Source organism: Pteropus alecto, unplaced genomic scaffold, assembly GCF_000325575.1.
Source record: "Pteropus alecto unplaced genomic scaffold, ASM32557v1 scaffold40, whole genome shotgun sequence".
Classification (NCBI taxonomy): Eukaryota; Metazoa; Chordata; class Mammalia; order Chiroptera; family Pteropodidae; genus Pteropus; species Pteropus alecto.
This window is the reverse complement of record NW_006431919.1, coordinates 2,037,259-2,052,771: the sequence shown is the minus strand read 5'-3', so window position 1 is coordinate 2,052,771 and position 15,513 is coordinate 2,037,259. Positions and strand designations below refer to the sequence as shown.

At 48.9% G+C, this 15,513-nt stretch overlaps 1 protein-coding gene and 1 long non-coding RNA gene across 11 annotated transcripts in view; one reads left to right on the top strand and one right to left on the bottom strand.

Annotated features, from left to right (window-relative positions):
* The window catches only part of TCOF1 (treacle ribosome biogenesis factor 1), a 38,482-nt gene extending 26,506 nt beyond the window's left edge, over nucleotides 1-11,976 (bottom strand). For 7 of the 10 annotated variants that reach the window (XM_015585301.2, XM_015585302.2, XM_025043008.1 and 4 more), the window contains exons 1-7: nucleotides 11,796-11,976; nucleotides 9,311-9,366; nucleotides 6,343-6,482; nucleotides 4,356-4,429; nucleotides 3,423-3,609; nucleotides 2,747-2,820; nucleotides 658-888 (exon numbers count right to left, since the gene is read on the bottom strand). In XM_015585301.2, coding sequence (XP_015440787.1) covers nucleotides 658-888; nucleotides 2,747-2,820; nucleotides 3,423-3,609; nucleotides 4,356-4,429; nucleotides 6,343-6,482; nucleotides 9,311-9,366; nucleotides 11,796-11,903 — 870 coding nt within the window. In that variant the 5' untranslated portion in view covers nucleotides 11,904-11,976. The remainder of the gene's footprint in view (nucleotides 1-657; nucleotides 889-2,746; nucleotides 2,821-3,422; nucleotides 3,610-4,355; nucleotides 4,430-6,342; nucleotides 6,483-9,310; nucleotides 9,367-11,795) is intronic. The other 3 variants (XM_015585304.2, XM_006906401.3, XM_015585306.2) reach the window with 2 other exon arrangements.
* A 207-nt stretch (nucleotides 11,977-12,183) lies between these two features.
* LOC112475224 overlaps nucleotides 12,184-15,513 on the top strand; it is a 6,524-nt gene continuing 3,194 nt past the window's right edge. Inside the window, exon 1 of the long non-coding RNA XR_003044611.1 lies at nucleotides 12,184-12,525. This is a non-coding gene — a long non-coding RNA (uncharacterized LOC112475224). The remainder of the gene's footprint in view (nucleotides 12,526-15,513) is intronic.

The window sequence follows — 15,513 nt, the reverse complement described above, 5'->3', positions numbered from 1 at the left end:
ACGATCCTGCCCCCCGGCCTGCGTGTGGGGTGGGACCTCCGCTCCTGGACCTTTCCTGGACCTTACCTGGGCGGTCGCAGGGCTGCCGGGGCCTTTTAACACCACTGTCTGACCTTCCTATTCCCACTTTCCTCTCTGCTTCCAACAACTTCCCAGCCCCTCTGGATTTCCCTCGAGATACTCCCAGAGCCTCAGGGGCTGCAGCTCCGACCACATGGCCAGCAGACAGAAGGTAACCAAATTCCTGTTAGCTAACAAGCTATGACCTGGCCCGAGAAGCCAGAGGACCAGGCATTTAAAACTTCTCATGTCCTTTCACAGCAGGACTAGCTGAGATGAGAAGAGCAGCCGATTTACTAGACAGAAAAACTGAGGTAAAGGGGAGTAACTGAGAGTGGAGCACAGGACCACACTCTGGGAAGCAGCCATCCTAGGCTGCTGCTTGGGTGGGAAGGGCCATTTCCACAGGTGGCTAGAGTAGGCCCAGCTGCCCTTGCCCTTCAAGTTGCATAGCCCAGGTCCCTTTCCCCAAACTCTAAGGTGACTCTTTTCAGGCAGAGGAGGTGCTCATTACGAAGCTACTCTGCCAGTCTCTGAGGGCTCTGGGAGAGTCCCAGGCTGCTGGGGGACCAGAAGACCCCGAGGGGCAGCCCTCACCTGGCCGGGTTTCCACGCAGGGGCCTCTTCCTCACTCTCAGACCCCTCCTCACTGCTCTCCGAGTCCTCTTCTGGCTTCTTGGCCTTGTCAGCTGAGGTCTGGGCACCTCCTCTGACTTGAGGTGTCACATTCTCTGCCTTCCCAGGAGTCGGAGCTGCCCTTTTTCCTAGAGATTCCTTGGCAGGGGCTGGGAAGGCTTTGACCTGTGGTGGTTTTACTGAGGGTTTCGCCTGGAACAAAAGGATGGAATTAAGGAAGGAATAACAATCCTTACTCCAGGAAGGCATAAGAAGCTTCATGGTTTACAAAGTCCTTTCCTGATGCCTTTGACTCTCAAATGACTCCCGGAGACTGATACCACCTTTCTGTCCATTTTACAGAAAAGGGGCTCGGAAAGGTTAACTCACTCAGGACGATATGAAGGGGCAGAGCCATGACTGGAACCCATGTTGGTGGGGTTTTGGGGGCAGAACTCCCACCTACTGCTTCTCTGCCACCTGGCACACAGGGTCCAGCACAAAGAGGCAGCCTCTCTCCATAAGGAAAGCCACCCTCATCTGCTTCTTCAATGACAGTATCTGATCATGGTGGCCATCCTGAGGGCCAGGAGGCCAGAATCTCAGCGCCCATCTTGCTGAGACACTCTGGGCACATTCCTCTCTGGGCTCTTTCTTAAACTTCTGAAAGTCTGACATTTCCAAGGCAGGCAGTGCCCTACCTCTACCTCTTATCAGTGAGCCCTCACCTGACCCTGGGTTTCTGGGACAGCCACCTCCTTATCTCAAGCTCCTTACTGCACTGGCCTCTGGCCCACTGATGCCACGTGTTTAACTGCTGGTTTCCCAGGGCACCCTTATGGCTGGATGTATCTAGGACCCAAAAGGGAAAACAGAATGCAGGGTGCACCTGCAGCCTGGCCTGGGGTAGGGGTGAGGTCTCCGCCTTCATGGGTTACTGGGTAAGGCAGGAAGAGAGGTGGGAAGAACTCTGGGCAACAGATCAATCCATCCCTGAATTATGCTGGTTCTCTCTCCCGACATCCTTCTACTGGGTACCCTGGTGCCGGCCGCTAGCAGCTCCTGCCAGCATTCTTCACATTCCCTCAACAGTCTCACTACTTTCATTCTGTCCTCCAATTCAGGCCGCAGCAAGTGAACTTTATGAAACATAAATCTGGTCATCTTACCTCCGTGCCTGAAACCTTACAATGGCTTCTCAGAGCCCCGAGAATAAAATCCAAACTCCTCCTGGTGGCCCTCATGGTCAGGTAGTGGATCTGGACCCAGACTACCTCTGGCCTCATTTTATATCTCTTTTCCCCTCATTCATGAAGTTGTAGCTCAACGATGGAGACTCTGTCTCCATCTCTGCTCATGATGTGCCTCTGCTGACATCACATTACTGTTACTGCACCTCATGGCTCTCTATGCTTCCCTTTCATAGTAACCATTACCACTGTAGTTAAATTTCTGAGGGACTCTCCACTTTCCCTCAGCAGCAGGAACCCTGACAATCTTGCTCACCACTGTACCCAAGGCCCGGCACTTGGCAGATGCACAGTAAGAAATGACTCCCTAGTCACAGTTCAGAGAAGAGACAAGGCCACAGACTAAGACCTTCCCACCTCTGGCCAAGGGCCAGGCTTGGCATTCGCCAGCTGGCCTATAACCCCCTCAGCAGCCTCATGCCATTCACCCCAACAGCACCACAGGATGGCCGCCCTCCTGTCCCTGGGCCTTTGTTTGTGCAGCTATCCCTGCTTAAACACCCTTCCCCCTACATCCCTTCCTGGTGAAGGCCCCTGTGTGTTAAGACCCTGCTCTAATGCCACCTCTCCTGGAAGCCCTCTTTTGCCTCACAGACAGGATGGTCTCTCCCCCTCAACCCCAGACCCTTTTAACACCCAGAGTGCATTGAGTGGCACCTGGCTCTTCTACCCTCTCCTCCCTTCCCTAGGCCTCAGTCTTTCCAGCTTCCAGTCACCCTGAAACACTTGCTGAACTGATCTGGTCCCATTGGTGTGTGAAGCCAGACTCAGGGGAGGGTTAAATTTGCAGAGGGCAACTCCTGAGGATGGGTGGCAATTACCTCCATGTCCGTCTCATCACTCGAGCTAGAGGTGTCCTCACTGGAGCTGGCGACCTGGCCTGCCGATGCCATTCCTGAGGGATGAACAGGGAGGGCGCTGAGGGCCACTCTTCTCAGACCCACCTGCACTCTGCATACCAACTAATCAGAGCCAGGCACTGAGTGCTCACACCTTGCTTCAGCTTCACTGTCCGGTGAAGCGCCACAGTGGAGGCACATACCACTTATCCCTATGTTCCTGCAGACCTCCGAGGCCCTGGTAAGGGCTATAATAGGTCCTAACACACATGCGCCAACACCTGATGGCTTAGAAAATCTCCTTCCGCCATCACACCAAGGCAGGCAGGGTAAATGCCTATTGTTTATGAGAAATAGAGGCAAACCCAGGCCTCTCAGTTTGGTCTCTAAGCCTCTGAGGTGGGCCTTATATCCACCTGAGAGCAATAAACCAGAAAATGCTCCATCACCACCCAGGCTGTTCAACTCCCCTGGCAAAAGCGGATGTGTCCCTGCCACTGACTCCCCCTCATCGAGCGGAGGGGAAAACGGTGAAGTGAGGGGTGGGGGAGGGCTCATTGCCTTGGAGACAAGCCTCTGAATTCCAGAATTTCCCAGACCTTGAAGAAGTAGTGCCCAGGCCTGCCCGCCCCCAAGCCCACACTGAGGGGGTTCTCACCAGGCTTGGCAGTGGTTCCGAGGGCCGGGACGCTGCCTTCCTCCTCAGTTTCTGAGACCAGAATGGTATTTGCCGAGGGCCCTGACGACTTTCTGGGTGACTTCCCAGAGAGGAGGTGGGCCACTGTCTTCCCAGAGGCAGGGTGTGGTGTGGAGTTCACTGTCTTGTTGACGTTCTTGGTCTTTGCCTACAGAGAACGAGTGGCAGGCACATTTGGGTATAGCCTGGTGAACAGGGACTACATCTGAATCCAGCTCTACCACTTTCTAGCTGTGTGAGTCTGGCATTTTACCTCCCTAGGTCCGTTTCCTCATCTTTAAAGTAGGGCTAAAAAACCCTCACAGAGCTGTGGAGAGAACCAAGTCACCATTCTTGGGACACAGCTGTTATTTGCTAAGTGGCTAAGTAGCAGTTTGTTGTGGTTATTGTCATTATTCCAGAATTATGCTTACATTCCAGATAACTACAGGATACAATCCTTTACGTCTGTAACACTGCATTACGGATTACCAGAAAATGATTTCAGTCTAGTAGTTTCCAGTCTAGAAAATACTTTGAGAGCTTTTAGAACCGCAAATGTCTTGATCAGTATGGTGTCTCACTGCCTCATCACACAGGGCTCAGAACATAACTGTATCGGCATAAGTGTGCTGAGGGAACTGGTAAATGCGGGACGGAGGAGAAAACACCTGTTCCAGGTATATAAGGTGCCCACTGACCATGGCAATAGACATCACCCCATCTTACAGAAAAGGAAACTGAGGCCCAGAGAGGTGAAGGGACTCACCAAGATCACAAAGCTGGTGACAGGCTGACATGTGAATTTAGGTTGGATAATTACCCACAACCCTACCCTTCTCTAACGCAAGAGACTGTCCCTTACAGGGTACTTCAATTCCCAGGAGTAACAGCCTGGAATGTGGTCCCACTCACCTTGGCCTTTTCTTTCATGCTTGATGGCAAAACTGCCTCCACAGCTGAGGAGTTGATAGATGTTAGTCTGGGGGCTGCAAGACAAACATCCACTGGATGAATCAGGTGAGCCTTTTCTCACTTAAGAACAGCAGATAGGTTTCACCTCCCCTAACAATTCAACTGGTATGGCTGCTTGGTGCTGGATAAGGATTTGAGGCTGAGACCAGACTTGTGGGATAAAGCTCTTCGGTGTATTGGCCACATCCACCAGGAGCAAGAGAGAGAGCAGCAACATGAAAGCCACATGTCTGCTTTCCCGTTGGAATCCCAACTCCCTGGTGGCATGAGACACTGAGGCCCCCAGAGGAAAAGGATTGGCTCACAGTCCTGCCTGCTGCAAGCTACATGAAGGAGCTACGCAACTCCGGGGATGCCATTCCCACAGGCTACTACCTGCAGCCCTGAAAGTCACTTAGATGGTGAGATTTCTAGGTTCTTGGTGCTTTGACACCAGAGTATTCTCTCCTTCGATCTCAGATAGAAAGATTTTTAAGGTATGCTATGAAATAAAGAGGATGCTATTGAGATGAATGGCATGATCTAATTCTTTTCCTGACATTTAACTCCATCTCTTTCTCAATCATGGAAAATTTTAAGCACATTCATTAAGTAGAGAGGAAGTCAACTGAACCACCCAGCTCCAACCATTATCAACTTGTGGCCAATTTTATTTCAACGGTGCTCACTTGCCCTTCCCCATCGAGGAGTATTATAAAGAAAATACAGACATCATATGTTGCCTACATATATTTCAGCATGCTTCCTTTGATAAGGAGTCTCTTAAAAAGAATTACAATTTTACTATTACAGCTTTAAAAATTCAATATTGAGTAGACAGTCAGTAGGAAATTTTACAATTTTTGTTTTAAATAGCATGAATATGCATGTATGCATACATGAGTGGTTACCTATATGGCTATAAACGCAAAAGAGAAAGTTTTAAGGTTACCCACCAGCAGATACTTTTAGAAAGTGAAAGGGGATCAGGATGGAGAAGAGAAACCTACCATTTTTCTTCTGTATGCTTTTGTACAGATCAAAGTGAACTTGTTTTACGTTTATAATTTTAAGATTAAATAAGATATAAAATATATGTTCAATATGGTCACAGCTCTTTTAAAAACATGTCTGGGAAAAATAAATGGAAGAAGAATTTGCCAGGTTGTAGGCAGCAAGAATATGGGTATTTTTCTGCTTTTTAAAAAAATAATTTTCATATATTCCATAACGAATACTCCATAATGAATCTGTTTCTTTTACAATCAGAAAATATATTTACAAATCAAGAGATTACTTTCAATGTAAGCAAAAAACAATACGGAGCAGAGAAGAATGACAATTCCTTTGTAGAATTACGACTACTGCTGGTTAAAGCACAAACTGCCCTGAGAGCTTGGGAAGAGGGAATGTGAAGGCCTCACTGGGTCACCGCTGAAACCAGAGTGCCCAGGACAGCCTCCCAGAACTAATGTGTACACATCAAAATGATAGGAAGATCAGCAACTCCCGAAGCAACCCATAGGCCATACAGAAGAGGTGCCCGTCAGCTGCCCTCTCTGATCTAGCAGTTCCAGAAACGTGGGCTTCCTTCCACCTTTACCACAATCACCTGGGGGCTTGTAAAAATGCAGCTCCTAGGCCCCATTGGAGGGGCTGACTATAAGCACCTGTTTGGGTTTCTGTTCACAATTGGATCCCCGACAACTGGAAATGCAATGTTTTTTGCACAAACGAAGGGCTCAAATAAATACTGAAATAGATATATGGGCCCTTCCGATCTTCCCCCTAAAAGGTCCTGGTCTTCCTGGGGCTCAGTGAAGAAGCTGGAGGTAGGCGCCCCCCTGCGACAATCCCGTATCTAAAAGCCTGTTCCCAAAAGGTGCCGGACCCTGGGCTGAGCCCCCACAAGCACCAATGATGGGGGCCCAGCATGGAGGGCTCTTACCAGCTTTGGTGGTTTCGGCTTCTGCCTCCTCCTCCTCTTCTGAGCTCTCCGAGCTGCTAATGGGGTCTGACACACGGGTCTTCTTGGCCTGCAGTGCTGCATCTTCCTCTGCTTTCCTCTTCTGGCCAATCACTGAGGTTCTGCAGGACAAGGGTGACTGGCTATACCGACCGGATGACAAGGACAACTCCAGGAGACTTAAAAAGAAAGACCTTCCCACATCCTCCCACCCCTCGAAAGGAAATATGCATAAAGAGAGCATATTTAAACAGCAATGAAGATACAGTGTAGATATAATTTTGCACTCATATTCATTTCATAAAATGTTTTTACAACTGTCTAGCAGTCTTCAAAATAATCAGGAATGGTCAATAACAGTAGCTAACAGGCATAGAGTGATATGTACCAGCACCTGCAGGCACTTCACAGAGCCATCTAGGCTCCTCCCTCCTCCAGACCTTTAGGCACCTGCAGCGTCCTCTTTCTGGAAGACTCTGCCCAGGTCCTTCATGCCCTTCGGGCCTCAGCTCCAATACAGCCTCCCTGACCACTCCTTCCCCAAAGACATTCTCGGCCCTGTCATCTTGTTTCATTTTCTTCAGAGTACTTTTCTCTCTCCTGTTATTTTACTTCCTGCCTGATGCCTCCACTACACAGTAAGACGCAGAGATGGGGGAAGGGCTGGTGGAAATCTTTTACAGAACACTAAAGTATCCTTTGCACAGAGCATGCTTCTCAAAAAATGAATGAGTAAGCGACTTGCCCAGCGTCAAAGAGTAAGTTTGGGGGCATTGGTGGAATAAGCACTCAGATGGCCGAGTCCCTGGAACTTTCAAGTATCATCTCCTTTGACCCTGACCCTCCCACCCTGAGTTGCTGCTGTCTATGTCCCATGTTCTGCAGCTGCAACAGACATCACTGTGCCACAGTTTGTTTCCCCTGATTTCCAGGAAGGTCACTTGTTGGGACTCTCTTGCTAAAAATAGGTTTTCTTTATTACATGTATGAATTGTTATGCTTCCTTTTCCCAAAAGAATATAAGTTTCACAAGGGCAGGGATTTTTCTCTGGTTTGTTCTCAGTCAAATCAAGAACAGTCTTGATTTGAGCACACAGTAGGTGCTCAATAAATACTGGGGGAGGGGAACATTTCCAAAGGCCAAGTTTAGCACTTTATTTACTATTCTTATCTTCACTTTACAGATGAAGGCAGACTCAGGGAGGCCAAGTTCGTTCAAGGTCATACGGATGGTTGTTGGGTTTGAATTTGCTGGAAACCAGTAGGTTAGGCTGCGTCTGGTGGGTATGAGGTTCTCGTCCCACTCAGTACCATTTACCCATAGAAGGAACCAGGGGCAGGAAAGAGTTGGTACAGCTCACTGAAGTGGTTCTCTGGGGAGGGAAGTGCTGTGAATAACACTCAAGACACCTGGGCGAGTCGGAAAGGGTGAAGAAGAGGAAGTGTGTGGTGTGCTCCGTCCTCGCTTTAACATCAGAATCAAAACTGAGAGCTGATGGGGCTTTCAAAGATCTTAGCTCTCTATTGGAAGCTGGGATCTCTTCTATACCATTCCTGCCTTTGCTTACACACCTCTGATGACAGGGAGGCTCACCACTTTCACTGTAGCCTACCTCGTTTTTGATGACTAAGTGCTTGTAATCAGAAGCTGAAACCTGTCTTCCTAAAGCAGGTACATACAGATCCCACCTCAGTCTCTCAGGGCCCCAGAGAACACGCGACTCCCTTTGTCCTCAGAGATGTGCACACTGTGGTCCCTCACCTCTCCCTTTGCCATCTCTTTCCATCCTGAATGAGTTGGTTGGCTCCATCATTCCTCATGGGGCATGACTACAGGTCCTTCATTCCCCTACTTGGCTGTGGCCAGGCCAGCGCATGGAGAGAATACCATTATCCTCTCCTTCATTCTCAAACCACTCTTCTGTTGATATGGATTATTTCCCCTTCCTTGAAAAGTATTTAAGTTCTACATGTTTTACAGGCATTTCACACTCAACATGTCCTTGAAATCTTTCCCTCCAAATCAGGCTCCCTTCTAGCTCCATGCACACATAAGCCAAACACCTGGAAGTCGACTACACTGCCTCTCCAATCCATCCACAGATCCTACTTTCATCCCTGAAGATTCCTGGAATCTACTTCTGCCTCCTGTTATTCCTGTCTCAAGTCCCATCAGCTCTTGCCTGGATAATGATGTCACAGTCCCAATCAGTCTTGCCAGGCTGCAGACCGATCTCACCATTCTGCTTCACCCTTCCATGGCTCCCACTGCTCTTGGGGTAAAGATACAACTTCTTACTATGGATGATCAGGCCTTGCATGGGATAAGCCCTGCAAACGGCCCAGCCTCATCTCTAATGTGCCCACAGCTACTGGCCTCAGAACCAGCAGTTCCCTTTGAGAGGTACATTCCACTTGTTTCTCCTTACCAATTGCCTAGTTCATATTCATACTCCATGCAGCTCTCAAATCAAAGGTCACCTCAGGGATGCTTCCCCTAAAACCCCAAAGGAGGTTTATGTGGTTTTGGTACCAGGTACCTCCTTTTCATAATCCTTACTACTGTAATTTTGTATTCGTTTGTTTTATTTTCTGATGGATGCCTACCTCCCTGACTTCAACGTCAACTCCAGGAAAGTAGGAACCATGTCTGTCTCACTCATGACATCTCCATGCTTAGAACAAAGCCTGGCATTTGAGAAGTGCTCAATGTTTGCTGACTGAATAACAAACTGCTAAGAAGCTTTGGTCATTATTCAGTACTGATCACAACTCTCAATGTCCTCTCCCACTACCAGACACCCATAATGTGACCTGGCTTCCTGGGGGCAATAATGGTGTCCGCAGTGGGCTATGGGGACAGATCTTAGACTAGATTAGCACCCTAGGTTATTCCAAGCTAATAGCTTAGGGTGTTCCTACTCCACACCTTCAGCCCTGTCAGACTTACTGTTGCCAGTGCGTATAGATGTCCAGAAGGGTTACAGGCTGAGTCGGGAAACTTTTCTGCAGAGAAGTAAAGAGAGAGAAGCAATTAAACCCCCAGCACAGTAAGGATCCTCCTTGGGCCCAACTCTCCACAACCTCATGACACACATAGAGAGGTGGTTGAGAAGGGGGTCTTTTTGCTCTGGGAAACATACCTGCTTGGTCCTGCCAGTACCACCCAAACTTTCCAGAGACAAGCAGGGCAAGTATTTCCACCTAAAACCCTTTAAGACATGTTGGTGAGAGGTATCTTTGAGAGACTGAAGCTGGAATGTTCCAGGTTAGCATTTATCCAGCCCCCAGCCTCTTTGGCACTCTTCATGCTTAGAGGCCATGAGACAGGACTTTTTCCACCCCTGACCTTTTAAAAGGCTTTTAAAAGTCAGGCTGGTCAATCTTCCCGGGACAGTATGAACCATAGCCGACACTGATGGCATCCAAGTGGCATGACCACAGTCCACTCATCCACTGGGAACAGACTGCACCCAAAAGTGCCAGTCCCTTAGGAGAAGCAAAGGGAACCAGGTGGAATCCAGGCCTTTGGAGCCAAGGCCAGAGGGCCCACTGTCTCTGCAAATGTCAAGAATTTGGGGTGTCAAATGCCCCAAGGAGGTTCAGTGAGCAACGTGCAGCGAGGACAGAGGGTGTCAGGGTTCTGGGCAGAGTGGCCAAGAGGCTGCATGTAGTCAGGCAGAACTCTCTGTTCACTGGCTGGACTAATCTCTTCACCTCTTCAAACTTTAGGATCCTTCCTTATGACACATGGATAAACAGCAGTACCCAGCTAGTAGGGGGCTATCAGGCCTGAATGAAATAATCTAGTCAGTGCCCAGCACAGTGAGCAGTAACATGGAGACTTTAAGTGTCACTTTCACTCTACTCCACCCTAGGCACACAGGCCTGCTCATTGTCCCTCAAATTGCCCCCATCAGGGCTTGCTAGTCTGTCCGGGATGCTCTCTCCTGCTACCTTCACAGCTTATTCTCTCTCTTCCTTCAGGTCTCTACCCAAATGTCGCCTTCTCAATGGGGTTTCCTGACCATCGTATTTATAACTGGCCTCTAACATTCCTATCCCCCTTGTCTGTCTTATTTTTATAGCTAGCACCTACTTATTACCCAACACACTATATCATTAACTTTTTTTTTATCACCTATCTGCTCCTGCTAGAATGTATGCTCCATGGGGACAGCCTACTTTTGCCGAGGCAAATGCCCCAGTGAAGAAAGGGTTCTGTCTTTTGCCCTCCTTAACTGTTATGTGATATAAATGGAATATGAAAGGCAACAGAGGTCCAGAGAGGGTTAGAAAAAGCATAGATGATGTCTTAAAACCCATCATCCTTTAGTGTCTCCAGGAGGTATTGAGAGCAAGCATCAAGACTAGACCTTCTGCTGTAGCCAAAGGGAAATTGACTAATCAGGTAATCCACTTTACCATCTTAAACCCTCCAGGGGTTTACCACTGTTCTTCAGATTGAGACTAAACTGCCTACAATAGGACTCCAGCCAGTACCCATGGGACCTCTCCAGGGACCTCTATCATCTCTGTACTCCACATTTCACACACAATGGACTTTCCCAAGGTCAATACATCTGCAACAAGTTCCCTCCCACCACAGGGCATTTGCACCTCTGCCTGGAATATACACTTCCCTTCTCTCAGATGTCAAAATCAATATTCGCTTCCTCAGAAAAACAGTCCTGGGTATCCCTGACAAGGGCAATCTGCCATCCCTGTCTTAGCACTCCATGCTTCTCATTCTTGGCACTTAATGTAGTGTTAGTTACTTTTGTGGTTCTTTGATTTATGTCTATCTCCCTTAGTAGATTTAGACTCTAAGCTCTAGGAGGGCTGAGGGACCGTGCTCACCATTTTATCACCAGCACCCTGAGCGCCAGAGTACCAGTTGCTAAAAGAATGAATGAAGAAATGACTACACCACGAGTTCGAATCCCAAAGCTGTGCGGCTCAGTTCGGATGGACTGCTAAGGGCCTGAGCTCCAGCTCAATTAGAGAGCCACAGGCCCCTTCTCTTGGCGCTCTCTTTCGCCCCGCCCCCTCTCTCCCGGGGATGGTTACAATCCACCCCTCAGACATGCAGCTTTCACTCTAAAGGGCCGCGCCTAGCCACGTGGCCCGGGACTGAGGAAACATCATCGCCGTTACCGGGAAAAGGGTGGAGGTACCGCAAGCGGGAATTATAAATCCCTGTGCGTCATATTACGTCCCGCCTGCCCACTGCATAGATGGAGAAACTGAGGCCCAGAGGGACTGGGAGCCACAGCGGGAGACAGAGGATGCGGCTCCTTCAGCACCCCTGGCCGCGTCCCCGAGCACCGCGGGATCCGACTCTGGGCACTCGCCAGGCCACCAAGAGACGGGGCGCGGGCCGCCGCTCTCCAGATCTTGCACGCGGCCCTCGCACACGCCCCGCTCACGCTTACCTGGGCGCTTTGCTCCTTCACTTCACGCGCCGCACGCACATAGCCCGCCTGCAGTAGATGCTGGTAGATCAGGGGAAGCAGTTCTCGCCTCTTCCTGGCCTCAGCCATGCCCGCAACCTGCGGCCGGTCGGCACACCTGCACGCCCCCCGTCAGTCCCCGCCCGCCACTTCCCTCGTGCCCTTAGACCTCGCACACCCCACTTCCGGCTCTTTAGCCCTGGCCGCGTGGCACGCCGGGAAACGTAGTCTTATCTCCTGTAGTAGGCGGCCCAGCCCCGGCGCGTGAAAGGGGCGGAGGCTCGAAAGGCAACGAGCCCTCCCATTGGCGGGGAGAGGGCGTGTTTAGACCTGGACTCGCCCCCTAGGCCGGCCATGATAAGTACGACTCCTAAATTCTTCGAACTTCCTCCTTGAACTTTAAGGCTTAAAGGGATTTGTTTTCTGTATTAGCTGTCTGATGGCTGTAATTGGGTTTTACTTAACCTCTGAACATCCTAATCTGAAGCTTCTTCTAGACCCGAACTTCCAGTTACCAACTCATTTATTCATTTCACTCTTTTTCAGAACCCATGAACCAGAAGCTACTTGTCATCATTCACTAAACAAATCGTTATTGAGCACTGTACCTTGAGCTAGCGCGCGACTAGTAGGATGGGGGGCGGGGGGAGGAGATAAAAAGACGATTAAGACATGGCGGCTGCCCTCAAAACTCACAAGGATGAGAGACACGGTAACCAAGCAACTATGATTCAATGCTTTCTGTGCTTTGTCGGGGACAGGCAGAGCCTATGGGAGCAGGGACAAGAGGGACCTAACCCCGAAGAGACATCTAATCTGAGGCTTAAAGATGGAGTAGGAATTTCTAGATGCAGAGGAGAGGACGGGCGTCCCAGACAGAGGGCACTGCCTGAGTATAGACAGGAGTAGCCATACATAAGCTGGTAAAGGTTGATAAACCCAGACATAGAACCCAATCTGTGCTGCTGGGCTGTAGAGTTGCGCGGGGTGGGGGGTGGGGGCGGGAAGAGCTGGGGGTGCTGGTAGGGGGAACGGATGAGGACGCACGGGGATGGAGAAGTAGACAGGGCTTACAGCACCCTCTCACCCACCCACCAGAGTATGCACTATGCTCCGAAAGCAATAGGTCATCTTTGACTAGCGTTATGCAGGAGGGCGGCCTGTGTTTGTGTTTTTAAAAGAATGCTATGACCCAAGTGTGGAGGGTGGATTTGCAGAGAAAAAAAAAAAGAAAAGAAAACGAGGTTTTTGTAATTGTTGAGGGGAAGTTGGCAGGGAGAGGATTAGCTAGGCTAGGGAATATTTTAATGAGCCGTTCTTAACTTCATGGACCTGTTGAGAATCTGAAGACAGCATGAACCACCTAGCCTTTGCTCTAGAAAATTTTGTATGTTTACAGACATGTAACATTTTCCATCACATATCATGACATACTTGAATCTCCTAGGGTTAGAAATGCTCCAAGAAGAAACAGAGACAGGACCATGTGACTGATTGAGTGCAATGAATGAAGAAGAGGGAGGAGACTAATCTATATTCAGCCATTTAGCAAATGTTTATTGAGCACCCACTACTGAGAATTAAATAGTCTCTACCCCAGTAGAGCTTATAGTCTAATGGGAGAGACACATGCTAAAAAATAGCCATACCAATCAATTGTTACAGTGAGTAAGTGCAGAAAGGAAAAGGATGGTGTTTATTAGAGTTTAAAAGCTGTCCTGCAGTCACATTTCCAGGGTTCAAATTCTGGCTTTGCCTCTTATTAACTAAGTGACTTTGAGTAAGTTATATAACTTCTCTGTGCCTCAGTTTCTTCATCTGTAAAATAGAGATAGTTATAATTCTACCTCATAAAATGGTCACGAGGAGTAAATGAGTTCTAAGTGGAAATACTCAGAAGAGCTGCTAACAATAGAGCTGTGTGTACGTATGGGTGTATGTTAGCCATTATTATGAAAAGATTTATAATCTTTTATAAATCTTTTCATATGATTTATATGAAAATAAATCATAAGATTTATTTTATATGAAAGGAAGGAGGCATCTATCTTTTCTTGGGTGTTAGGCAAGGATTCTCTGAGGAAGTACTGTTTGTGAGGGAATCTTAACTGTGTGTAGGGGAGGATGGGGGTGAAGGAAGAACCCATGTAAAGGGCCCGAGGCAGAAGCTACAGCTGAGACGAGACAGGTAAAGTCCTTTGTAGAGAGAGCAGGGGGACTGGGGAGTATAGAAGGTGGGCAGAGGGTAGATTCCACATTAAGGATCTTTCTCTTCATCCTGAGAGAGATAGGAAGCCACTGACGGTGTAGGCCCGAGAGGGACAGGATGATGTTTGAATTTTAACGTGACCTGTGTGAATGCCCAATGGAGAGTGGAGTAGTGTGTGTATGAGTAGATGTGGGAAGACAAGTTGGGGTTAAGAGTGCAGGCGGGCATCCAGGGAGAATATAATGAGGGTAGCAGTGGAGTTGGAGAGTGGTGGAAGGTTTTAGAATTATCAGGAAGTAAAGTCACAGAGATGTATAGGAACGGAGGGTAAGGGAGAGGGAGTGTGGGAATGGACTCCAAGGTCTCTGTGCAAGCAGGCAGGCGGTGACTTTCACTGAGACAAGGAAAACTAGAGAGGCCTTGGATGGGGGTTTGAGCAAGGAGGGGAGGGCGTTGAGGGGGACATGAAAAGTACAAGTTCCACTCTAGACATGTTGAGCTTGAAATGCCGTTGGGACACTGAGTGCAAATGTTGAGAAGGCACTTGGAAGCCTAGGTTTGGACTTACATGGAGATGGGGAGTGGTCTGTAGAGAGATGATAATCGAGACTATGGATGATGATGGTATTTCCCAGGGAGAAGAATGTGGAGAGAGAAAAGAAGGTGGCCCAGGATGGCGCTCTGAGGGAAGGAAGGCAAGAGAAGAATTTCAGGAAAGTGGGAAGAGTCCCTGGTGAATGCTCAGAGGTTGGACGGGATGGGGCTGGAGCTACTGGCTTTGGTTTAATGATAGGCATGGGAATTGTTGGTGGCTTTAGGGAGTGCTACTTCTGTGGAGTGATGGAGAAGGTCAGATGGCAGTGGTCTGATGACTAGGAGGGCCGAGGGAGGCAGTGGGTCTTTGAGAAGTTTTTGTGTAAAGGGGAGGAGAGAGCTGCTGTGACAGAGTCCAAGTGCGTGTTGGGGGAGGTGTGTTATCAGGTAGAAGAGACCTGAGTTTGTATAAAGGCTGATGGCACATCAAGGGGAGAGAATTAATGAAGGGTGTAGGAAACGGGAGATAATCAGGGAGCGATGTTCACGAGCACATGCAAGGGGATGGGATCAGGCGTGTAGGTGGAAGGGTTGGTCTGGAAGAGGAGGAGGGATGACTTCTCCAGAACCAAAAGAAGGAACAAAGAGAGAACGGGTGCAGATGTAGATGTAGGTTTGTAGTGGGATGTTAAGGGAGATTTCATCTTGAGCTTCTATTTTTTCCATAAAGTGGGAGGCAAGGTCTTCTTCTGAGAGCAAGGAAGATGTGGGGAGGAGTTTGAGGGGAGGAGGACAATGAGCATTCGGAGAGTCTAAGAGCAAACGTGCCCACGAAATCCCCACTTGCCTGATAGTGTGGAGGAGTTTGAGGGGAGGAGGACAATGAGCATTCGAAGAGTCTAAGAGCAGACGTGCCCATGAAATCCCCACTTGCCTGATAGTGTTATCAACCTTGTT